Consider the following 26,037-nt stretch of genomic DNA (forward strand, 5'->3'; position numbering starts at 1 on the left):
TTAAATAATACAAGACTTATTTCAGAAGCAGGTCTTCTGAAAGCTATTTAACATGATATTTTCATTATAAAATAAATTTTTGAATATACTTACCCGGTGAATATATAAATAGCTGACGTCTCCGACGGCCCGACAGATTCCAAAAAACTCGCGAGCGATCGCCATGAAGGTAGCGAGTGTGCCCACCAGCGCCGACTATCGGCCAGATACCGCATATACTTCTCAACCACTCCAGTTCTTCTCAGTCCGCAGGGTCTCTATCGGGGAGGAAGGGAGGGCCTTTAATATTATATATTCACCGGGTAAGTATATTCAAAAATTTATTTTATAATGAAAATATCATTTTTAAATATTAAACTTAGCCGGTGAATATATAAATAGCTGATTCACACCCATGGTGGTGAGTAGAGACCAGTATTATAACAATAAAGGCGTATATGCTCAAGAGTTTTTGACAAATATTTCATAAAAACAAACTTAAGTATAAGCACCTGGTAAGGAAGCTGACTCTGATGATTACTTTGCCTCATTAGTCCGCTTTCCTCACGAAGCCCAGCCATCCTCTCAGGATGCTGAAAGACTCCCAGGAGCTGTTATATCCAGAGCGAACACCCCTATAACAGGACCTCATCAATACCCTTAATCTGGGCGCTCTCAAGAAACAACATTTTGACCACCCGCCAAATCAAAAAGATTGCGAAAGACTTCTTAGTCTCCCGTACAACCCAAAATAAGATTAAAAATTTCAAGAGTAGATTAAAAGGATATTGGGATTAAGGGAATGTAGTGGTAGAGCTTTCACCCACTACTGCACTCGCTGCTACGAATGGTCCCAGTGTGTAGCAGTCCTCATAAAGAGTCTGGACATCTTTCAAGTAATATGAAGCGAATACCGACTTGCCTCTCCAAAAGGTCGCGTCCATAATATTTTTAATGGATCTATTTTGCTTAAACGCTACTGAAGTTGCTATCGCTCTGACTTCATGAGCCTTGACTTTAAGTAAATTACGATCCTTCTCACTTAAATGAGAGTGTGCCTCCCGAATCAAAAGTCTAATAAAATAAGACCACGCATTCTTAGACATGGGCAAAGAGGGCTTTTTAACGGAGCACCATAAAGCCTCTGAACAACCTCGTAGCGGTTTAGCTCTGGAAAAATAAAATTTAAGAGCTCTAACGGGGCACAGCACTCTTTCAACTTCATTCCCCACAATCTCAGAAAGACTGGGGATTTCAAATGATTTAGGCCAAGGACGAGACGGAAGTTCATTCTTGGCCAAAAAACCAAGTTGAAGAGCGCATACTGCTTTATTAGTGGAGAAGCCGATGTTCTTGCTAAAAGCATGTATCTCACTAACCCTTTTAGCCGAAGCCAAGCTCACCAAAAAAAGTGTCTTGAGGGTAAGATCCTTCAGGGAGGCTGAATTTAATGGTTCAAACCTGTCTGACATAAGGAACTGTAGGACCACGTCCAAGTTCCAAGCAGGAGTCGAAATATGACGCTCCTTGGAAGTCTCGAAAGACTTAAGCAGGTCTTGGAGATCTTTGTTATTAGAAAGATCCAAACCCCTATGCCTGAAAACAGAAGCTAACATGCTTCTGTAGCCTTTAATGGTGGATGCAGAGAGGGAGCGACCGTTTCTCAGATAAAGCAGAAAATCCGCAATCTGCGCTACAGAGGAACTTGGAAGAGGAAATAGAGGAGGACTTGCACCAGTCTCTAAATACCTCCCATTTCGACTGATAGATCCTGATGGTAGAGGATCTTCTAGCCCTCGCGATCGCTCTACCTGCCTCCTTCGAAAACCCTCGAGCTCAAGAGAGTCTTTCGATAGTCTGAAGGCAGTTAGACGAAGCGTGGGGAGGCTTTGATGAAATCTCTTTACGTGAAGCTGTCGCAAGAGATCCATCCGCAACGGCAGACTTCTTGGAACGTCTACCAGCCATAGAAGTACCTCTGTGAACCACTCTCTCGCGGGCCAGAGTGGAGCAACCAACGTCAACCTGGTCCCTTCGTGAGAGGTGAACTTCTGCAGCACCTTGTTTAGGATCTTGAAAGGTGGAAAGGCATAAACGTCCAGGTGAGACCAGTCCAGCAGGAAAGCGTCTATGTGGGCTGCCTCTGGATCTGGAACTGGAAATCAGTAAGTTGAGAGCCTCTTTGTCAGTGAAGTCGCAAAAAGATCTATGGTGGGTTGACCCCATGTCATCCATAGCTTCTCGCACACAGTCTTGTGCAACGTCCACTCCATGGAGATGACTTGTCCTCTTCTGCTGAGGCAGTCCGCCAAGACATTCATTTTTCCTTGCACAAATCTCGCCAAAGGAGAGATGTTACTTGCCTTAAATGGAGTTCCTTCTGATCCGTGGACCAAAGACCCGAGCATTCCAGACTGTCCAGTGGAGCTCCCTAACCCAAATCCGATGCATCTGAATACAACACATGGTTTGGGTTCTTGATCGCAAGAGAAAGACCTTCTCGAAGTCTGATGTTGCTGTCCCACCAAGTCAGACATGTCTAGACTGAGTTGGAGATTGGGAGAGAGATACTCTCTAAGCCCTTCTCCTTGTTCCAATGGTTTAGGTGAAATTGGAGAGGGCAAAGGTTGAGTCTCCCCAGAGAGATAAACTACTCCAGCGATGAAAGAGTTCCCACGAGGCTCGTTCAAACTCTTACAGAGCAACTGTTTTTCTCTTGCAAGTGAAGGACTTTTAACAGAGCTTGTTCCATTCTTGTGGGAGACGAAAAGGCCCGAAAAATCCGACACTGTATCTCCATTCCCAAATAAAGAATAGTCTGGGATGGAGTACTGTAAGTTACGACTTCTCTACGTTCACTATGAGACCTAGCTCCTTGGTTAGGTCTAATGTCCATTAGAGGCTCTCCAGACAGCGATTTAATGACGACGCCCTGATTAGCCAGTCGTCAAAATAAAGGGAGGCTCTGAATCCTCAAAAAATGTAGAAAGCTTGCTACATTTTGCAAGAGCCTTGTAAAAACAAGAGGAGCAGGAATGAGGCCGAAGCACAGTGCTCGAAATTGGTACATTACTTTCCCGTCCACAAACCTCAGATATTGTTGAAAGTTTGGATGAATCGGGATGTGGAAGTATGCATCCTGAAGGTCGAGAGAGACCATCCAGTCGCCTTCCCTTACTGCTGCCAAGACAGATTTGGTAGTCTTCATCGTGAACTTTGTCTTGACAATGAACACATTGAGCGCACTTACATCTTAAGTACTCCTGCAGTGAACGTGACTGCCAGATCATTGGAGCCATCCCTGATAGCCTTGTTCCTGCAGTGAACGTGGCTGCCAGATCATTGGAGCCATCCCTGATAGCCTTGTTCATGCATGACATAATTGTACAGCAATACATTGACAGCTGGAGAGACCTTCTTACTTAAGGCTCCCAGGGACCAATCCAACAAATAAAAACTTCAAACGCTCGAAAAAACTCCTAACAGGAGATGGTCTAGCTATGAAGCAGACCATAAAATCTTGGAGCGTCTCATGGCTAGACGACGAGGAGAGTCCACAAGGCTTAAGAAGTCTCCCTGGGCAGAGGCAGGTACTCCCAAGCCGAGAACTTCTCCTCGAGCTTCTCCTGTTTCACACCAGACGCCCGAGCGAGAAGCTAATTAAGAAGGAGGAAAAGCAAAAGCAGACTTTCCTAAACTTCTCCTGGATTCCAACCAGTCTCCCAGTAAGAGCATGGCCCTCTCGGAAGAACAAGAGAGAACTGACTTCGTAAATGTAGGAGTCGAAGAAAGTCATGCCAAGAGTAAACTCAGACGGCGGAGCAGCCGTTACAAAACGAGTAGGACAAAATTTCACTAAAGAAATTCATAATTAAAAAACAAGGGATTGTTGGACCACCCTAGGTTACTCCTCTTCTGAATGACTCCCCAAAGGTACATTAGTTGAAAGGGGGTCATCAACTTCTTCAGAAGGCACATCATCTGATAAATCTAAAGTCTTGCGAGAAGGAGATTTATATTCAGAATGACGTGAAGGAAAAGCCTGACAGGCTACATCAACTTGTATATGAACAGAAGTTAAAGTTGGAGGGTCGATGTCACGTAGTGACTGCAGAGAATGTTATTCTACTACACGTCGTGACAGAAGTAACTGACGTTCAAACGTCCCGTAGTAACAGCGGTGACTGCTGTTCGATGCTATATCGTGACTACGATGACTGACCCTCGACGTCACGTCATGTCTACGGTGTCTACCGCTCAACGTCACGTCGTGTCTGCAGCTCAACGTCACGCTGTGACTGCGGTGGCTGACGTTCAAAGCGATCAAAGTTACATCGAGATTTATGCTCCGCATCTCGTTTAACAGCAAAGCCGTCACTAGGGATAACGTCAGCGTGGCGTAACAAAGCTCGTCTAGAAGGTTGAAGACCCGAATCACGTATCCCAGAACCGTGACGTACAAAAAGCAAAGGATCCTTTCGCACAGGAACAGGATCGAAAGCTTCTATTAAAGAAGAAAGCTTTAACAGCATATCTTGCAAAACACTTAACTTCGGATCAACCTGTGACTGCGGTGGCTGACGTTCAAACGTCACGTAGTAACAGCGGTGACTGCTGATCGATGCTATATCGTGACTACGGTGACTGACACTCGACGTCACGTTGTGTCTACGGTGTCTACCGCTCAACGTCACGTCGAGTCTGTGGCAGAAACGTCTGTACATGAACGTCATCGCTATGAACGGGACTCTTATGATGACTACAGCTAGGACGTTGAACTTGTCCTGAAGGAACTAATAAACGTTTCAACCGTCTCGAAACTTTACGCCCAGGCTTTTAAAGAGACGAATCATCGGAAGACGAGGAGAAACTTCGTCTCTCCTGTCTTATGGCAAGGACGTGCTTGACGAGCAACGTCCGATACCTTTGAGGGAACGTCTGTTCGTTGGTTTACACTCCTCACTCCCTTAGGTCCTACGACATTCCTTCTCCCTGGTGCAGGGGAGCCTGAAAGAGGTCTCGGACTAGGCAAGTGACAAGCACGAACAAACGAACCCTCCGCAACACAGAACATGTTTTTTGCACTTACTTCACTGATATCGCATTTTTTAATAATTTCACATTAGACATGAATAAAACTGATCTCTACCTGAAGCACGCAATTCTCCCTTAAATCAAAAGGTTAGAATTGCGAAATGAGTCGTATAATGTAAGCACATTAGTACAAAATGAAACACACATGCAAAAATCAATAAACATATACATATATATCGAATAAAACGGAAATATATAAAGTTAAAAAGATCAGTGACTGGGGATGGGACTAAACACTAGTTCACTAAGGACTACGTTTTCAATCTCTCACCGTACAGTGCCTTGGGACGAGAATAAAAACTAAAACGTTTTATCCTCTCTCCCCGTACAGAGACTTGGGACGAGAGTAAAAAAACTGAATCGAGAACAACGTTACTCGCTCCCAAACTCCTTGTACAGAGACTTGGGACGAGAATAAAGATCGGATCGTTCTCTCTTTCTCTCTCTCTCTCCCTCTCTCTTGTCACTCACAAGAGAATGGCCCACTCACCCTTCGTCAATAACAGGTTATTTGACTAAAGGAAAAAACTGAAAGGACTAAGAAATTGAAAATTAACATGTTCCTTTAAATTAGTATCTAAAAAACTTCAGTTTGAAAGAAGAATGAACAAAACGTCAAAATCGATTTACTCTTTCTGCAAAGTGAAACCGTGATTCTCTCTTTCTCTATCGTAACGATAGAGCGCAAACTGCGTAGCATAAATAAACCAAACGTTAGTTCATCTTTGAAAAACAGCACGAAGACTATTCAAAGAATAAATTTCTTAAAATATTTTCTAAAAATATTCATCTCATCACTCTTACAGAGCAACTGTTTTAATCTAAACAAAAATAAAAGTTGAATGGGCTCAATGTTGTTTAACTTTGTTTTCCAAGTTAGGACCGCCTACAAAGAATAGGTAAAGGCCGCATATAAACAAAAACATAAAATTTATCTCGATGTTTAGTATACAGTAAATGGAAAGCTAATCGAAGAGGCCTAATAAAGGCGGGTGAGATATAAAATATATAGAGGTAAATCTATAAATATCAACAATAATTTATAAAGTGATAAAATAATTACTAAAAGCCTTTAACACACTTCCGTACACTGAGGGAAGGGTCGGCCATCTTTTCTCTAAGGAAAAACCAGAGCGAGATTAAAAAAGCAAGGGCAAAAAACTAAAAGCATTTCTTTTGAAGATAGTATTGAATAATCCAACACGGCGAAAGCAATAAAACCAAAACCAAGTACTTCACCAATTCGGTAGAAAACTCGAGGTCTAGAGCGAGCGGAACCAATGTTGTCGGTGACACCGACAGAGAAGAACTGGAGTGGTTGAGAAGTATATGCGGTATCTGGCCGATAGTCGGCGCTGGTGGGCACACCCGCTACCTTCATGGCGATCGCTCGCGAGTTTTTTGGAATCTGTCGGGCCGTCGGAGACGTCAGCTATTTATATATTCACCGGGTAAGTATATTTAAAATTTTACAGTACATTGATCTGTGGTTAGGTCTTCCTCACCAACTCCAAATTTCTTGATGCACTATAGGATGTAAAGATCATTTGTTTAGTTTAGTAATATCTTTTGCTTTCCCTTTAACTGACCAGATGTATTTTCGAAATTCTTGAAATAAACTGAGGTAGAAGTCTCATTCCCCTCAGAAGCCTGAAGATAAAGAGTACAGTGCATCTGCTGTCTGAAACAGGGATTCCATCATATTCGCCATTGCTTCCTAATGTAAGTCAATGCTGTCGTTTTGTCTGAAAAAAACAAACGCACTTCCCCAAACCAGAGACTTGTGAGGCCGGGACTTGAGCTCCACCATGAGTTCTAGGCAATTAATATGTAGGGCTGATTCTTCCTTCAACCATGATACCAACAGAAAAATTAAATACATAGTCGTATCCCACCCTTCCTGGGAAGTATCCCCAAAAAGAGACACATCTGGAAACCTCATTTACAACAACATTCCCAGAGTTAAATGCCAAGTATCGTCCATCCATTTCACAAGTTGTAATCGATTGCAACATTGGAAAACATGCCATGTACCAGATTGGAAATTTTGTTCCAACACAGATTGAGATGCAACTCGAAATCCCTCATCTTTAAGCAACCAATCAAATTAAATTCTCTAGAGCTGCCAAGGTCCACAGTAACCTCATCCCAGTCCAAATTAGCAATGCTTTCATCTACTTGAACTTCTCCTATTAAAGAATGAGACTGAATCATCTTTTCCATTAAAAAAGCTCAAATAGCAACCAACACTAATCTCATCCTCAAATATAGAATCCTTCAAGTTAAAACCAAAAGAGAAATCTTAATATTCATCAGGACTCCCAACTTTTACAATAGCCTGACTACCCAAAGTTAATGAACCTGAGTCTTTTCAAAAGATGCATTTAAAATCATACAAGTGTCCAGGTAAAATAGAACCCTGATGACCAGGAACTTCAGCCATTTCAAGATGAGAGCAATCATTCTGGTAAATACTTGAGAAGCAGTTCTGAGACCGAAACATAGGTATTTGAACTGATTAAAGTATCCACTCACAAACCAAATGAGTTTCATTTATTTTGGATGGATAGTATGTGAAACCAAGCATCTGTCAAATCTATTGAAAATATTCAATCTCTTTTCCTAACTGCTCCCAGGACTGAAGAAGTTTCCATGGAAAACTTGTTGAGAACAATATATCTGTTTATAATCAAGACATCTAGAATTGGCTTCCAACCCTCTGACACCTTGGGTATGCAGAACAACCTATTGTAAAATCAAATAGAGGGGTATACAATCTCCTATACTGCATCACATTCTTCTCATGATTTTTAATTTTAAAAGATGATCTTTAGCTGAATTATTTAGATAACTTGGAAAAAAAGTGGTTCCTTGAACAAGTGAGGATTAGCAGACATAGGAATCCAATACCCCTCTTTTACCATGGCTCTGTTCCAAAGATAAAGGTGAAGCTTTTCCAAACCTAATGAAAGTGTGAATGCCTTTCCCCACCAAGACCTCTTTGGAAGGACTATTCTCATGTTCTATAGGATTGACAAGTCCTGTTGGGACACCGGACAGGCCTCCTGTTAGAGCAAAATCCAGGTTTACAACAGTTTAGAAAAGACTATTTCACTGACCAAAAACAGATTCTTGAGAAGAAAAAAAAACATAGAATAGTACAAAGAATTAGAGTGCCTTTGTGAAATAGACCTCAAAGCATCACTTTGTGTTCTGGAGGTTGACTGTACTACCACACCATAAATCATATGTTAATATAATATGGAACCCAATATAGAAGAAATAATTATATTGTTGTTCCCTACATTTAACAAAAATATTTTATCTAGATTAAATAATAAAAAATAAGGTTAATATACATGTAAATTGCAAATTTAAACTCCCAATTCTAGTGCCAAGAAACAATACTCTTTAGTCATAAAAACTGAAAAACATATTTAGGTCTTCCATTTTACCACATTCTGTTTGGGGGCAATAACAACTTTAGCAATTCTATTCTATTCATAAATTAAAATAAAGTCTTATAGATTGGAAGCATACATACATACATACATACATACATACATACATATATATATATATATATATATATATATATATATATATGCCATAATGAGTTAAATAACACTATAACTATAACTATACCTCTAGCAGCAGCATAAGACGTAATTGCATGGCTAAGGACGAGAGGTGATGCAGGTTTAAAAGGGGCGTTATGATCTGGGGATGCTGGTGACACGGGAGAGCACGGCTCACTATCCAGCAAGCTTCCACTTACACTATCCATGCTGAAAAAAATAATCACAATTCAATACATTTTAAATCAAATTTCTATTTGCATACAACAATTTCTTAATTTACACGACGGTTGTGTTCTAAATGACCCTGTGTAATTAAAACTAATTATTTGCATTAAATACAATGGTAAAAGAAATATTTGTGTCAATGACTAAGTAAATTTATCAAATAAAGCATTTTTGCTGCTTTCTCTTTCTCCTTCATTACATGCAGTACAATTCTAAGAAGAGAAAAGATGAGATAAGATATTCAATAACCATACAAAGGAGCTTGTAGATTAGCAGACTACCCAAATTCCTTTAGTGGTGAAAAATGTAACTTGATTACTGCAAAATATTTTCTTTTTTGTTTTTTTTAATTTAATAAGAGAAACATATAATGTATAACAGATTAATTATTAGAATTTGAAAAAAGCTATATACAATTATAGAATAGAACGATCTAAAGAGTGCAAAAGATTTTTCACAAACTAAAATGAGATACAGTAGTGCTGTTGACAGCATAAGATGGCTTAGTTGTTTTTGGCTACTAAATGAATGAATAGGTTTCTTTCTTCTAATCATATCAATACAATTCAACCCTTCCTATCACAAAGTTACAAAATTAAAATTTCAACCATTCTAATTAATAAAAGCAGTTACAGTATCTATTCATATTTTGATTCAGTTATATCTATAATAAGACATCCGAAAAAAACGGGTAACGATACGCTGAAGATGATATAAACCAAGGAGGAAGGTGGTAGAATATCGAAATATTTTTGGTTACATTTATTGAAAAAAAAGTGTTTTCATCAGTTTAATTACAAGAAATCAAATTGCAAAAGCTACTAAAAACTAAAAGAAAAAAACACTGAATGAAATACCACTCTTCCTTCTGGCTAATATATATTACATTCATTCAATCATATCATCGCCTAACCTAATTTGCCAAAAATTCAAGACTTTTATTCTAAGGAAATAGATTTCCTAAGCCGCCTAGTAGTATTAACCTCATTATCACTAGTAATCAATTGCTTATCAAATAGGTAGCACAAATCAATTTTAAAAATATAAAAAAACCACAGTTGTGAATCTAAATACCCTAAGAGGTCTAACCACAATATAAATCAAACTTAGCCATCTGGCTGCCAGCATGACATGGCTTAGTTTCCAAGATAAGGTGTAAATCAAATACTTTTCCTTAGCAATGGAATGCGCTACTTTTACCACAATAACTTTGAACTTGAATGTATTGATATGTTACTGTAAACTTGAAAAAAAAGTAGCTATACCTTACACTAAACATGTCTGACTTGTTTTCACAATGCTAGTTAAAAATCAAATCTTGTTCAAATGTACAACAGCCTAAATTCTTTGATGAAAATATTGAAAAAAAATATATGTATAATTACCTATAATATATTTTACGACTTTCTCTAAAATAATATTCATCAAATTATATTTTGAATCTTTAATATTTCTACCATATAACATATGCAATAAGATAACCATCTGAAGTGGAGAGACTCCAATATTATCTTACAGTACTGCATCCACACCAATTTTGAAATATATAGAAGAAAAGAAATTTCAATATCAGCCTTACCTTACATGTTTATGACTTGCAACAAGAAGCTCAAAATCAGGCCCAAAAGTTTGCAGAGCATCCACTAACAGCAGTGAGTGGACACTAAGAGTAGCTGTCGTGTCAAACGGTTTCTTGCTCAAATTTGCACGTACTCCTGTTACCTGCAGCTCGGCAATGGACCTACCACGTGCCTGCAGCTGTTAAAGTAGATGTTGCTATTCAGAATAAAGTTCTCTACAACACACAAAAAATATGAATAAAACAGCAATAGTTAGGTAACCTCTCACCTATTACCATAGTGTAAAGTAAAAGTATTTCAAATATCTGCCTAGAACCAAAACAAGGGGTAGTGCCCACTTAACATATTATTCCCTGCAGCCAGTTAATTACTTAGCCGGGATCGGGTCCATTAACCCGAAAGAAAGTTTACATGCTATACTAGGCAACAGCCCGCTAATCATAACATTGTAAGACTATATTCTTCAACAAAGAGTAAAGAAAAATTACCAATAACCACACTATATAGTTATGAAGAAAATGACCTATGAATATAACAAAACAAAATCACATTAAGGGGCATGTTTAGCATAAAACAAACTAATGTTGAAACATTGGACTGAGTTATGTAGGGTTCCTTAGCTAGGAAACTTCTCACATATGTCTACCATTTCAGTTTTCATCATCAAAACTACACTCAGTCTTCCTCCTTAAACCAATCAAATTGCATCATCAAATTGAGAATGGTTTATAATTCATGTGATAGAGGTGATGGTGGATGAATACATTTTATCAGTAAATAGGCAGAGTAATATTATATTAACTGTAATGCTAAGGTCCCAATACCTTGGAATCATTAAAAATTAAAATAACCAAACCTCTAAACTCTATGAAATAAAGTAAAACACATACCTCTAGGGACAGCTTGTCAACAGTAAATTGGACAACAAGTAATTTTCCTTCATCTGTAGGGGATATACTGCCTTTACTTGAATCTTCTGAAATTGGATCATCAGTGGCCATTACTGTGCTTGGCTGTGTTGCAGTGCTGACACTATCAGAAGAATCTGTAGAATCCATTCGCCTAGAGGAATATATCAGAGATTCTAGGGTTAAACAACATGAATTACAAAGTCAAGTTTTGTAATTGTAAAGTAGGCTATATCATGAGTTGTTCATAAGAACCGTTTAACCATAGGCTGTTTCATCTGCCATGAAATAGTTTAGTTACACCACTAAACCATCAAAGTAAACTTAATTTGGTGTGACACAGTCACTGCCTTCCTTTTAATCTCATTCCATTGTGAGATTATATGGCATCAATACCGTTTCTCGAATTGTCTCCACATCACAAAACTTTGCGCCTAATTCTTAAGCTTATTGCCTATAAAAATTTTCTTTTCCTCTCTCTGCAGTATCTTTATTATATAAAGTTGTTTGAAGTTTTAGAAGGAATCTACTGATAAGTTTTCATTTTTGTTGTAACATATTGGTGCTTTGTCATCAGATCTAATTGTTAACCAATTGAAGCAGCATAGTTCTACAAAATAAGGCTTACAATACTTACGGGTAGGATTTTGGAGGAGGTTCTCTGTAAAATTGTGACACCATCGTGCGAAGAGCTTGAATCTTTTGTTCGTTAACATGTACGACTAATTTTGGTAATGTTCCAGCTATGGTGGCACTCGGCCACTGTTGCTGGGCATCGGGCATCATAAATACACGACGCTCTAACTGCAAATTGATACTGAACCTATCCAAAACATGCATGTGACCTGTAAAATCCAATTATTATGAAGTCCATAATAAAGAAAATAGAAAGAATTTATGAAGTAATTTCTATACAATTATATGAAGATCCAAATTGAAAAAAATATTCAAAATTTTGCAACAGTACTGGTAAAAGTAGGAGATACTTTTCAATATTTTAAGAAGATTCTTTCAAAACCAGCATCAGGCCTTCTCTATCTTCAATCTCAATACTACACAGTACTCTAGAAGTTTTATTCCTGCTGTGGCTAAGTTGTGGAATGACCTTCCTAATCGGGTAGTTGAATCAGTAGAAATTCAAAAATTCAAACTTGAAGCAAATGTTTTTATGCTGAACAGGCTTACATAAGTCCTTTTATAATTTATATATCAAATATCTGTTTTAATGTTGTTAATGTTTTGAAAATATTTTATTTTAATTTTTCATTACTTTTTATATCATTAATCTATTTCCTTTCCTCACTTGGCTCTTTTTCCCTATTGGAGCCCTTGGGCTTATAGCATCTTGCATTTCCAACTAGGGTTGTAGCTTAGCTAGTAATAATAATAATAATAAAACTGTAATGCGGGAATAGAGGAAATATTTGAAAATTAATCATAATCAAAACCCTACTATGATCTTCATTTAGATATACAGCCAAATTTATGAATAAGCTACATAGATTTAGGATCAAAGTTGATTTTTCACAAATCTACCTAATAATCACAAAAAATAGTAAAGAGAAAATATAAAGACAACAGTAAATTAAAAGAGTCAATTTACATTGAAAATTTTTAAGGTAATTGTTTACAACACCACGCTCTCCATTTACTCCAAAATAATGCATTCCCGCAGTTCTAATCATCTTGCACAGTAATTAGGTGGTTATTTAAATTCTGGGAAAGCAATAATTAGCAAGATATGTTGAGGAGGGGGGAAGGGGTTATGAAAAGAAAATAGCTCGGTTTCCTCACTAAACGACTTGGAACTCACATGTCAACAGTCAACCAAACAGAATTCGTCCAGCGTACATAAACAGAAGTTCGTGATGCCAGCGTACATTTGATATACTGTATTTTCAAAATATACTTAATCAAAAATTGAGTGATTACTCAAAAGTGTCACTATTTGTAAATTGCATATTTTATGGACACTTTTGAGTAGTTAATCCATTTTTAATTAAGTATATTTTGAATATACAGTATATCAAATGTACGCTGGCATCACGAACTTCAGTTTATATACGGTGGCATCATGAATTCTGTGAAAAGCATTAATATGATTAAATAATTTGTAGTTATTTCCTAACTACTGTGCAGTATATAAACCTGAATCCTTTTAAATAGGAGTAATTCAGCTTCCACTGACCCAGCTGGGAGAAAAAAAAAAGTCACATCATGTGTAGTGGAATAGTAGGAGTGGATAAAATCATATATATACATATACATACATACATACATACATAAAGTACATATATGCATGTGTATATATATTTATATACATATATTCTATTTCAATTACTGCATTCAACTACGAGTACAATATTTGCAAACACAGAGGAAAAATCATATGAAAAATAGCAAAATGAAAATATATACAATTGCTTTGTACGCTTATTTGGTAAACATATTTTTAAATGGCATCACCCTCTAAAAGTTACTAGTTGCTCATCAACTTTTAGGTGTGGTTCTGGGGTATAATTCCTTCAACAATTTTCCACAAAACCATCATGAAACTTTCTTATAGGGGCAAGTCAATCTCCAATAGTACTTTCTCCCCTAGTGGAAGAATTGTCGAAGCATTGTAAGAGCACCAACAAGGCGAATCTACCTTCACTCACCATATGTACACAGGATTTCCCTTCAAGATGTCCCAAGTAAGAAATTTTCGTATGATTGTCATGTCTCACTATAGACTTGATTAGAATTCTAATAAAAGCCTTCTATTCCTTCCATTACAAATCTTTTATAACTATGCTGCTACTTTTGAATGTACAGCAAGTTTTGTGAGCATCTCCTCATTAAAAAAGGAATGAAAATATGTCAGGCGAGTCCTTTGAAGAAGCACATTTAATGAAAGAAAGCTGCTTAGCAGACATGTCTCCTTCATAGGTCTCAGAATATGGTAAAGGGACAGAGGTAAATGGCTTCGAGGATATGAGCCAAGTGAGGAGGGATTCCCTCCTCTGGACTATCAAGGGAAAGGAACCGATGAACTCTCTTGCAGCAGTAACACTTTCCTGTGGAGGCCTCGCAGCAATCACCTCCACTAGCTGCTCTTTGAAAGGAGGGCCTTGAAGTACCAAGGATGGCTAAAACCAGCATAACCCATCATCCAACTGCAAAGATACAGAAGGCTTCCCCTGGGGTGGAGCCTCTCCTGGTTCACTAGCGGAAACGGGAAGGTCTCCTTGCCTCGAGGTTTGCCTCAAAGTTAAAGGGCCACCACTCTTAGCCAACTGGCCTCTGGAGGAGACCAACAGAGAAGGGTTGAAAGGCAACGTTCCAGGGATCAGAGGAAGAAGTCGTCTCAACTTATTTGACTTAGAGGATGACCCCGAAGGCAAACAATCCCTTTTGGACTTCTTTCTCCTCTTGCCATATATCTAGGGAGGGTGACCACTTCTAACACTCATCAGTAGAGGGAAGCTTGACTGCAGGTGTGTCCTCTGCACATAGGGCACAAAAGGTGAGGATCCTTCTCCCTGGAACTCACGAAGGTGTAGCAGGTTTTGTACGACACCCCCTGACACTTCCTAATATCTGCAGGCATCCCCACATATGATCCAAAGTTGCTAACACTGGAAAGGAAAAGAAGATCAAACTTGCCAATATTCCAGCTAGTTAGAACATCTGTTCTCACCAACTCTGCTAACAAAGTGGCTACTCAGTGAGCAAGCAGGGAGGCGGGGCTTCCCCGCTCCCAGTCAGTAACAACTGACCAGCTGTTTACACCACATTATAGTTTTAACTGGCGTGTATTCTAGCTTCGCTGTTATCTCTCCTATATAAAGGACAATGGTTTGTATATGTACCAGAACAAAACAGATTTATAACCTGTGGTTTGCAATTGAAAATAAAAACTAGCATCCCTGAGTCTTTTTCTATGTACAGAAATTAAATCTCAACTTCAAATCATCTGGACCTCTTTCCCCTACTAAATATGACAAAACTAAGACGATATATACCAAAAATGACTTAGAAATTATAATAAAAACTAAAATATTACTAAAATATAAGCATCAAACATTAGCTGGGATAGACTAACGTTTATGACTAATCATAAGGACTGAGAAGATTTCAATTTGGGGGGAATGTTCAGCTGAGAGATTACCAAATGATTTTGCCATCCATTAATGATTAAGCATTTGGTTAATATTGCATCCAACAGATAGCATACCTAGAGTAAATTGAGAAGCTTACATTTACAAAGACATAATCCTGCATCTTAATCTGAAATACTACAAATATAAATATTCATACCTGTTCCTTTGAGATATGCAAATCTCCAATTATCCCGAACCTTTCCAACTAATACCTGCATATCACATAATCGAAGGTCATACCTGTAAAATAAAAAGGTTGTGTATTCAAAATATTATGCAAAAAAAAAAATTATACCAAAATATCAAGAGTATAATTATATCATACAACTTAGAAACACTCCTAAACCTTTATGGAAACTGCAAAAACAAGGATTATTAATTCTTTTGTTCTTGGAAAATTTGTATTAAAAAAATTATTTTTTTTATTTGAAATAAATTTTGTCCTTAAAAACATTATATTTCAGAATATACCTATCAAGTTTCAGTAAGTGTGAAACACTACTGGCTATCATTGAAAATCTCAACTTGGACTGTAACTTAAAGCAGCCACTAGAATGAGACATAACAAGAGCTGGCTTTAACAAACTATCTGTTATAAATCACCCAAAAGAAAAACTATTCAATATATCTAAACCGTTTCCTTTGTGTGTCTAACTTAAAAGTCTATATTTCATAAATTCTGAAAATCACAAAAGATTAGTAAACCTATTAGCAGTTAATCAGTAGTTTTTGTATTACTTTCAAAACCAAAATATAAATGGATAGGATAAAGGGAATTCATGAAGAGAAAATTTAAGCAAAGCACAACAAACAACAGTAGTGCCTAACACAGCTGATGTATGGCTACAAAATCCTGTCACTGTAGGAGATCAAGGGATCTATTTGTATCAACATAGTAATTTTGGTTATCTGCCATTTTCTTTCCTCCTCAAATGGAATTGAAGCACTTGGAAAAGTTTCATAAGCATGATACCTAGTAACTGCATGTAATAAGTTTGTGGCGAAATAATAACCATTATTCATTTGCATTAATTTCTCATCTTATATACAGTTATGAAAATACAGTAATATAAAAAAGTACTTGTCATATATCCTGTCATGGAGAGAAGCTTCTGAGAATTGGAGATGTAGATCAGAATGGGATGTTTTCCTTTCGGCATCTTTCACTCCATCTAAGCTCATGGTGTCGAGTTCATCAGGCGTGGAACAAGGAGTTGCAAATTCATCTGCTTTAAAGAGAAAATATTATGGGCACATAATCCTTCCATATTATGGAGTATGATTAGTAGCATCTGAAATGACTTTAATCTTCTAATAAGAATACTGTACTGATAAATCTCATCAAGCAGCAGCAATGATGATAATAATTACTATGACAAGAAAAGAAGCAATGCAGTACAAGTAAGGATGAAGGTGGTGGTAAGGCATCTTTAAATGAAGCCGAGTGGGTAAAACGTAACAAGGCAAATAGCACCAAATTTAAAACATAGATCTATCATTGCCTCCTGTAAAACCTCAATCATAATTTATGTACTGTACTAAAATGAGGATGTAAATATGTTATTTTCATTAGTAAAATAAATTTTTGAATATACTTACCCGATAATCATGTAGCTGTCAACTCTGTTGCCGACAGAAATCTACGGTCGGGATACGCCAGCGATCGCTATACAGGTGGGGGTGAACACCACAGCGCCATCTGTGGTCAGGTACTCCAGTACTTCTTGTCAACACCACCTCAATTTTTTCCTCGGTCCACTGGTTCTCTATGGGGAGGAAGGGTGGGTCAATTAAATCATGATTATCGGGTAAGTATATTCAAAAATTTATTTTACTAATGAAAATAACATTTTTCAATATTAATCTTACCCGATAATCATGTAGCTGATTCACACCCAGGGTGGTGGGTGGAGACCAGCATACATGTTAACAAAGAAGCTAAGTATCCCGTATTTCATTTTATTAGTTATTCAAAAATAACATAAAATAAATAAGTACCTGGTAAGGAAGACGACTTGAACCATTACTCTGCCTTTATTAAGTACGTCTTCCTTACTGAGCGTAGCGGTCCTCTTAGGATGCTGAACGACTCTTAGGTGCTGAAGTATAAAGGGCTGCAACCCATACTAAAGGACCTCATCACAACCTTTAACCTCGGCGCTTCTCAAGAAAGAATTGACCACCCGCCAAATCAACAAGGATGTGGAAGGCTTCTTAGCCGACCGTACAACCCATAAAAAGTATTCAAGAGAAAGGTTAAAAAGGTTATGGGATTATGGGAATGTAGTGGCTGAGCCCCCGCCTACTACTGCATTCGTTGCTACGAATGGTCCCAGGGTGTAGCAGTTCTCGTAAAGAGACTGGACATCTTTGAGATAGAATGATGCGAACACTGACTTGCTTCTCCAATAGGTTGCATCCATAACACTCTGCAGAGAACGGTTCTGTTTGAGGGCCACTGAAGTAGCCACAGCTCTCACTTCATGTGTCCTTACCTTCAGCAAAGCAAGGTCTTCTTCCTTCAGATGAGAATGTGCTTCCCTAATCAGGAGCCTGAATAGGTAAGAAACTGAGTTCTTAGACCTTGGAAGAGAAGGCTTCTTGATAGCACACTAAAAGGCTTCTGATTGTCCTCGTAAAGGTTATGACCTTTTTAGATAGTACCTAAGAGCTCTAACTGGGCAAAGTACTCTCTCCAGTTCGTCCCCCACCAAGTTGGACAGGCTTGGGATCTCGAACGACTTAGGCCAAGGACGTGAAGGAAGCTCGTTTTAGCAAAAAACCGAGCTGCAAGGAACATGTAGCCGTTTCAGATGTGAAAACTATGTTCCTGCTGAAGGCGTGGATCTCACTTACTCTTTTAGCTGTTGTCAAGCACACGAGGAAAAGAGTTTTTAATGTGAGGTCCTTAAAAGAGGCTGATTGGAGAGGTTCAAATCTTGATGACATAAGGAACCTTAGGACCACGTCTAGATTCCAGCCTGGAGTGGACAACCGACGTTCCTTTGAGGTCTCAAAAGACCTAAGGAGGTCCTGTAGATCTTTGTTGGTGGAAAGATCCAAGCCTCTGTGGCAGAAAACCGCTGCCAACATACTTCTGTAACCCTTAATCGTAGGAGCTGAAAGGGATCTTACGTTCCTTAGATGTAACAGGAAGTCAGCAATCTGGGTTACAGTGGTACTGGATGAGGAAACTGCATTGGCCTTGTACCAGCTTCGGAAGACTTCCCCTTTAGACTGATAGACTCTGAGAGTGGATGTCCTCCTTGCTCTGGCAATCGCTCTGGCTGCCTCCTTCGAAAAGCCTCTAGCTCTTGAGAGTCTTTCGAAAGTCTGAAGGCAGTCAGACGAAGAGCGTGGAGGTTTGGATGTACCTTCTTTACGTGAGGTAGACGTAGAAGGTCCACTCCTAGAGGAAGAGTCCTGGGAATGTCGACCAGCCATTGCAGTACCTCTATGAACCATTCTCTCGCGGACCAGAGCGGAGCCAACCAACGTCAGCCGTGTCCCTTTGCGAGAGGCGAACTTCTGAAGTACCCTGTTGACAATCTTGAACGGCGGGAATGCATACAGGTCGAGATGGGACCAATCCAGCAGAAAAGCATCCACGTGAACTGCTGCTGGGTCTGGAATCGGAGAACAATACAACGGGAGCCTCTAGGTTATCGAGGTAGCGAACAGATCTATGGTTGGCTGACCCCACAGGGCCCAAAGTCTGCTGCAAACATTCTTGTGAAGGGTCCACTCTGTGGGGATGACCTGACCCTTCCGGCTAAGGCGATCTGCCATGACATTCATATCGCCCTGAATGAACCTCGTTACCAGCGTGAGCTTTCGATCTTTTAACCAGATGAGGAGGTCCCTTGCGATCTAGAACAACTTCCACGAATGAGTCCCTCCCTGCTTGGAGATGTAAGCCAAGGCTGTGGTGTTGTCAGAGTCCACCTCCACCACCTTGTTAAGCTGGAGGGACTTGAAGTTTATCAAGGCCAGATGAACCGCCAACAGCTCCTTGCAATAGATGTGAAGTGTCCTTAGCTCCTGATTCCATGTTCCCGAGCATTCCTGTCCGTCCAAAGTCGCACCCCAGCCCGTGTCTGATGCGTCAGAGAAGAGACGGCGGTCGGGTTTCTGAACAGCCAAAGGTAGACTTCCTTGAGAAGAAAGCTGTTCTTTCACCACGTGAGAGTAGACCTCCTCTCTTCGGAAACAGGAACTGAGATCGTCTCTAGCGTCATGTCCTTTATCCAGTGAGCCGCTAGATGATACTGAAGGGGGCGGAGGTGGCGTCTCCCTAACTCGATGAACAGGGCCAGCGATGAAAGTGTCCCTGTTAGACTCATCCACTACCTGACTGAGCATCGGTTCCTTCTCAGCATGCTCTGGATGCAATCTAGGGCTTAGTAGATCCTTGGGGCCGACGGAAAAGCCCGAAAAGCTCGACTCTGAAGATCCATACCCAGGTAGACAATGGTCTGGGATGGGACGAGCTGGGACTCCTCAAAATTGACCAGGAGGCCCAGTTCCTTGGTCAGATCCATAGTCCATCTGAGAATCTCCAGACAGCGACGACTTGTGGGAGCTCTTAAAAGCTAGTCGTCTGACGGAGCCGGACACAAGATCATGGTACTGCTGCACAGTCTGTGAACTGTCAACCATGGGGAAGCGAGGAAGTACAGCGACAACCCGAAGCTGTCTAGACTGTCTGGGTCGTACAGACAACTCCTTATCGGGTTGCTGAGGTTGCCGCACTGCGTCACAACAAGTCACTTCTGCTGGTTGTTGAACGTCTTCCCAGTGACACACTGACTCCGTAAACAAAAAATCCTCTAACAAGGACTAAGCTTGGACTGCATGTCTTGCAACAAAGCTCAAGGTCTATGGGAGCAGGTGTGGTAACAGACGGGGTTAGCGACTGAAGTGGAACCATTACCCTCCCTGGAAGCATGTTATGCTTAAATAAAAGTCCATAGGAGGCTAAGCAGCTAAAGGCTCCTCTCCAAATGACAGAGTCCTCAAGGGAATATCAGAAGGAGGGAGAATAGCACTTTCTCATCTACAGGAACCATATCCGAGAAAAGCTAAGTTCTCTCAGTGAGGGTTTCACTGGTGCAAAAGCAGCAGACTAGAAGGCAACGTTATGAAACTGCTTGACAGTCTAGTGAGTTGGCAACAACCAAAGATGTGTGACTGAGGAGCATGCGGTAAGGTATGCAGAGCATGCTGTATGCAGAGCATGCTGTATGTAGAGCATGCTGTAAGGTAAGCAGAGCATGTTGCATGGCGTGCGGCTTATGCTGCATGGGATGAGGCTCATGCTGCATGGGATGAGGCTCATGCTGCATGGTATGAGGCTCATGCTGCATGGGATGAGGCTCATGCTGCAAGGGATGAGGCTCATGCCGCATGCGTTGAGGAGGATGCCGCATAGTATGAGGCTCCTGCCTCATGGGTTGAGGCGGTTGCCGCATAGTATGAGGCTCCTGCCTCATGGTTTGAGGAGGATGCCGCATAGCATGAGGCTCCTCATAGCATGAGACTCCTGCCTCATGGGTTGAGGAGGATGTCGCATAGCATGAGGCAGGAGCCTCATGGGTTGAGGAGGATGCCGCATAGCATGAGGCTGCCTCATGGGTAGAGGAGGTTGCCGCATAGCATGAGGCTCCTGCCTCATGGGTTGAGGAGGATGCCGCATAGCATGAGGCTCCTGCCTCATGGTTTGAGGAGGATGCCGCATAGCATGAGGCTCCTGTGAGGTTCCTGCCTCAAGGGTTGAGGAGGTAGCTGCGCAGAGAGAGGCTCATGCTGTGAAGAATGCGGTTGCTGCATGCGTTGCGGCGGCTGCCTCATAGCATGAGGTTCCTGCCTCAAGAGTTGCGTCTGCCTCAAGGGTTGAGGAGGCTCTTGCCTCAAGAGTTGAGGCTCTTGCCTCAAGAGTTGAGGCTCTTGCCTCAAGAGTTGAGGTTCTTGCCTCAAGAGTTGAGGTTCTTGCCTCGAGAGTTGAGGCTCTTGCCTCGAGAGTTGAGGTTCTTGCCTCAAGAGTTGAGGCTCTTGCCTCAAGAGTTGAGGCTCTTGCCTCAAGAGTTGAGGCTCTTGCCTCAAGAGTTGAGGTTCTTGCCTCAAGAGTTGAGGCTCTTGCCTCAAGAGTTGAGGTTCTTGCCTCAAGAGTTGAGGTTCTTGCCTCAAGAGTTGAGGTTCTTGCCTCAAGAGTTGAGGCTCTTGCCTCAAGAGTTGAAGTTCTTGCCTCAAGAGTTGAGGCTCTTGCCTCAAGAGTTGAGGTTCTTGCCTCAAGAGTTGAGGCTCTTGCCTCAAGAGTTGAGGCGGTTGCCGCATAGCATGAGGCTCCTGCCTCAAGGAAAGTGGAGGTTGCTGCATAGCGCTGGTACCTGGCAACTCCCAATGCGGCAGCTCACGCATGGAGGCAGGAGGAGCCTCAACATCATACGTCTGGCAGGGTGGACTGCGCAGAGGTGGAGGAGCGCTCGCAAGAGGAGGTGTGCTAACCTTCTCTGCCTGAAACTCCTGCATCAACACGGCAAGCTGAGACTGCATTGTCTGCAGCATAGACCACTAGAGTTTAAGAAAGACAACAACAAACGGAGCTACTGTCCGTTGAGACTGAGGGTCTAAAACAGCTGGTACGGCAACAGACGGAGTTACTGCCTGTTGCGATACCACCTTGCCTCTCTGGGAGGTGTGCAGTTGTCGTACTGCAGCAAGTCCGAACTGACCCAGTGCTAATGGCACCACCTAGGAGTTGGACTTGCGCGGAAGGGACCGACTTGCACTTAAAAGCTGCAAGATTTGGTCCATGGTTTCTGCGAGAAACCTCTTCCGCAGACGAGGAATAAAAGGGCTCTCTCGTCTTTGTGTGGGTGGGGTGATCACGTCGGCTGGTTACACCCGAAACCACGGAGGGAAACGTCTGTTCGTCGATCAAGGCCTGATGAACCCATAAGTCCTTCGACGTTACTTCTCCCCTGGGCTTGGGAGCTTGTAAGAGGTCCCAGACTAGGCGAACAACTGGCACGAACAGACGAACCCTCGAACGCAACACTGTAACACTTTGCGCTTATCACTTTATCACTTTCGATTTTCTGTTTGCACTTATTTCACTGAACTCGAAACTTTAAGTGGTTTGTACCTGAAACACGCAATTCTATCCTTCATTAAAAGTTAGTAATTGCGAAAACAGTATTACAATGTAACAGAAAAACATAATGAAAGCTAGACTGTGAATCTCCATCCCTAAATACACAATAGTTTGGGATGGGACCACTTGAGACTTTTCCATATTGACAAGGAGACCCAATTCCTTGGTCAGATCTAGAGTCCACTTTAGATCCTTCAGACAGCGACGACTGGAAGAAGCTCTTAGAAGCCAGTCGTCCAAATAGAGGGAGGCTCGGATGTCCGCTAAATGAAGGAATTTGGCTACATTCCTCATCAGCCTCGTAAACACAAGAGGAGCTGTGCTTAGGCCAAAGCACAGGGCTTGAAACTGGTAGACAACCTTTTCGTAAACAAATCTCAGAAAAGGTTGGGAGTCTGGGTGGATGGGGATGTGGAAGTATGCGTCCCTTAGGTCTAAAGAGACCATCCAGTCTTCCCTTCTGACCGCTGCTAGAACAGACTTTGTGGTCTCCATGGAGAACGTCTGCTTTGTGACAAAGACATTCAGCGCACTGACGTCTAGCACCGGCCTCCACCCTCCTGTCTTCTTTGCCACTAAGAAGAGACGGTTGTAGAAGCCCGGGGTTTGATGGTCCAGGACTTTGACTACCGCTCCCTTTTCTAGTACGAGAGACACCTCCTGTTTCAATGCTCGTCTCTTGTCTTCCTCTCTGTACCTGGGAGAGATCGATGGGAGACGTTGCTAGAGGGGGTTTTCGTACAAACGGGATCTTGTACCCCTCTCTGAGCAACTTCACAGATTGTGCATCTGCGCCTCTCTTCTCCCAGGTCTGCCAGAAGTTCTTGAGTCTGGCTCCCACTGCTGTCTGAAGAAGTTGGCAGTCAGACTCTGCCTTTAAAGGACTTGGTTCCTTTCTTCTTCCCACGTCTCCCTTCGGCACGAGCACCTCCTCTGCTGGAGGCTCTGCCACGAAAGGGCGGAATAAATCGGGACGCTGGAGTGTCCATCCTTGGTCTAGCTGACAAGGTAGGCAAAGGGGTGGCTTTGCGGGCAGAGGACGCAACCAGGTCATGAGTGTCCTTCTGTATCAAAGAAGCAGCAATCTCCTTAATCAAGTCCTCTGGAAAAAGGCACTTAGAAAGAGGAGCAAACAGAAGTTCGGATCTTTGACAAGGTGTCACTCCAGCTGACAGGAACGAGCAAAGGTTCTCACGCTTCTTGAGGACTCCGGATACGAACGATGCAGCAAGCTCACTCGACCCGTCACGTATGGCCTTGTCCATGCAGGACATGATGAGCAAGGAAGTTTCCTTCTCTGTCGGGGAGATCTTCCTGCTCAAAGCTCCCAGACACCAGTCTAAAAAGTTGAAGACCTCGAAGGCTCTAAATATCCCTTTCAACAGGTGGTCTAGGTCCGAAGATGACCAACATATCTTAGAGCGTCTCATGGCTAGCCTGCGGGGAGAGTCTACAAGACTTGAGAAGTCGCCCTGGGCAGAGGCAGGAACTCCCAAGCCGAGAACTTCTCCCGTGGCATACCAGACGCTCGATCTGGAAGAGAGTCTAGCAGGGGGAAACGTAAAGGCTGTCTTCCCTAGACTCTTTTTGGACTGCATCCATTCTCCTATCACTCGTAAAGCTCTCTTGGACGAGCGTGCGAGGACGAGTCTAGTAAAGGCAGGCGAGGATGACGGCGTACCTAATACAAACTCTGACGGAGGAGAGCGCGGAGCCACAGACACAAACTGGTCCGGAAACATCTCTTTGAACAGAGCAAGAACTTTTCTAAAGTCCAAAGAGGGTTGCGTGGACTTAGGCTCGTCAAGGTCCGAATGTGGTTCATCAACGTGTACCGCATCATCATCCTCAGAAAGTCCCTCATCCGAGTATTGAGGAGGAAGCGGCAATGGAGTAGGTAACGGCTGGTTAGCTGAGTCCGGTCGCACGGGTGCACGCGTGACTGAACCGGACGCAACGTCATGGAACTGTTGCCCAGTCTGTGAGCTGGCAACAACCATAGCAGCGCGGGGACGCACAGCGTCTACTCCAGACTGTCTAATCTGATGAGGGTGAGCAGTGGCAACCACACTGGGTTGCGGAGGTTGACGCACCGCGTCAAAACAAAACAACTCTGACGGTTGTTGTACCTCGCGAACGTCAACGGAAGGCTCCGTGCGTCGCTGAACGTCAACATGCGGCTGGCAGGGCACACTGGAACGCATGGGTGGCGGGACTCTCTCAGCTGGAGTGCGCAAGAAGGTCGCCTCAGCGTCCACAGGACGCACAACCGAGTGTGTGGTTGGTTGTAGGCAAGAGGCTGGTGCAGCAGCAACCTTCTCCGCACGAAAGTCCTGCATCAGAGACGTTAATTGGGACTGCATGGTCTGCAGCAAAGACCACTTAGGGTCTGCAGGAGCAGGTGCGGCGACAGACGGTGTAACTGCCTGAGGCGGTACCGCTTTGCCTCTCTTAGGAGGTGAGCAGTCATCGGAAGACTGCAGCGAGTCCGAACTGACCCAGTGGCTATAACTGGGCCGTTGGACTTGCGCGGAAGGGACCGACTTGCGCTTAAGTGGTCGTGAGACCTTGGTCCATGGTTTCTTGCGAGAAACCTCTTCCGCAGACGAGGAATAAATGGGCTCTCTCGTCTTTGTGTGGGTGGGGCGATCTTGGGTAGATACGCCCGAAACCACGGAGGGAACGTCTGTTCGCTGATTAAAGCCTCTCGAACCCATTGGTCGTACGACATTGCTTCTCCCCTGGACTTGGGAGCTTGCAAGAGGTCCAGGACTAGGAGGACGACAGGCACGAACAGACGAACCCTCAAGCGCAACACTATCCACAACACTATCACTTACTTTATCACTTCCCACTGCACTTTTACACTTCAGCTCCTTGACGTCCGCCATGAGCTGGTTACGGTCACTAGCCAGGGACTCAACTCTCTCACCCAGAGCTTGGATGGCACGCATCATATCAGCCATCGAAGGTTCCTGAGTGCCAGAAGGGGGATTAGGAGCAACCACTACAGGGGAAGGAATAGGTTGTGGGGCATGAGGAGAGGAAAAATCAACAGAACGAGATGAACTTCTCCTGACTCTATCTCTCTCTAGCCTACGTGTATATTTTTGGAATTCGATAAAATCGAATTCCGAAAGCCCAACGCATTCCTCACATCGATCTTCCAATTGACAGGTTTTATCCCGACAATTGGAACAAACGGTGTGAGGATCGATAGAGGCCTTCGGAAGACGCCTTGAACAGTCCCTAGCATTACACTTCCTGAATTTTGGGACTTGAGAAGGGTCAGCCATTTTGAATTGGTCAAAGGGGAATTCAAAAACTATCCAAAGTCATCAACAAATAATCCGATATCAAAAAAAGAATGCA

At 42.0% G+C, this 26,037-nt stretch overlaps 1 protein-coding gene across 1 annotated transcript in view; it reads right to left on the bottom strand.

Moving 5' to 3' along the window:
• The window catches only part of Vps13D (vacuolar protein sorting 13D), a 390,232-nt gene that overhangs the window by 300,285 nt on the left and 63,910 nt on the right, over positions 1–26,037 (bottom strand). Inside the window, exons 13-18 of the mRNA XM_068377692.1 lie at positions 16,594–16,741; positions 15,670–15,752; positions 12,005–12,212; positions 11,350–11,521; positions 10,459–10,637; positions 8,719–8,861 (exon numbers count right to left, since the gene is read on the bottom strand). Coding sequence (XP_068233793.1) covers positions 8,719–8,861; positions 10,459–10,637; positions 11,350–11,521; positions 12,005–12,212; positions 15,670–15,752; positions 16,594–16,741 — 933 coding nt within the window. The remainder of the gene's footprint in view (positions 1–8,718; positions 8,862–10,458; positions 10,638–11,349; positions 11,522–12,004; positions 12,213–15,669; positions 15,753–16,593; positions 16,742–26,037) is intronic.

The sequence above is a fragment of the Palaemon carinicauda genome, chromosome 8 (genome assembly GCF_036898095.1).
Source record: "Palaemon carinicauda isolate YSFRI2023 chromosome 8, ASM3689809v2, whole genome shotgun sequence".
Classification (NCBI taxonomy): domain Eukaryota; kingdom Metazoa; phylum Arthropoda; class Malacostraca; order Decapoda; family Palaemonidae; genus Palaemon; species Palaemon carinicauda.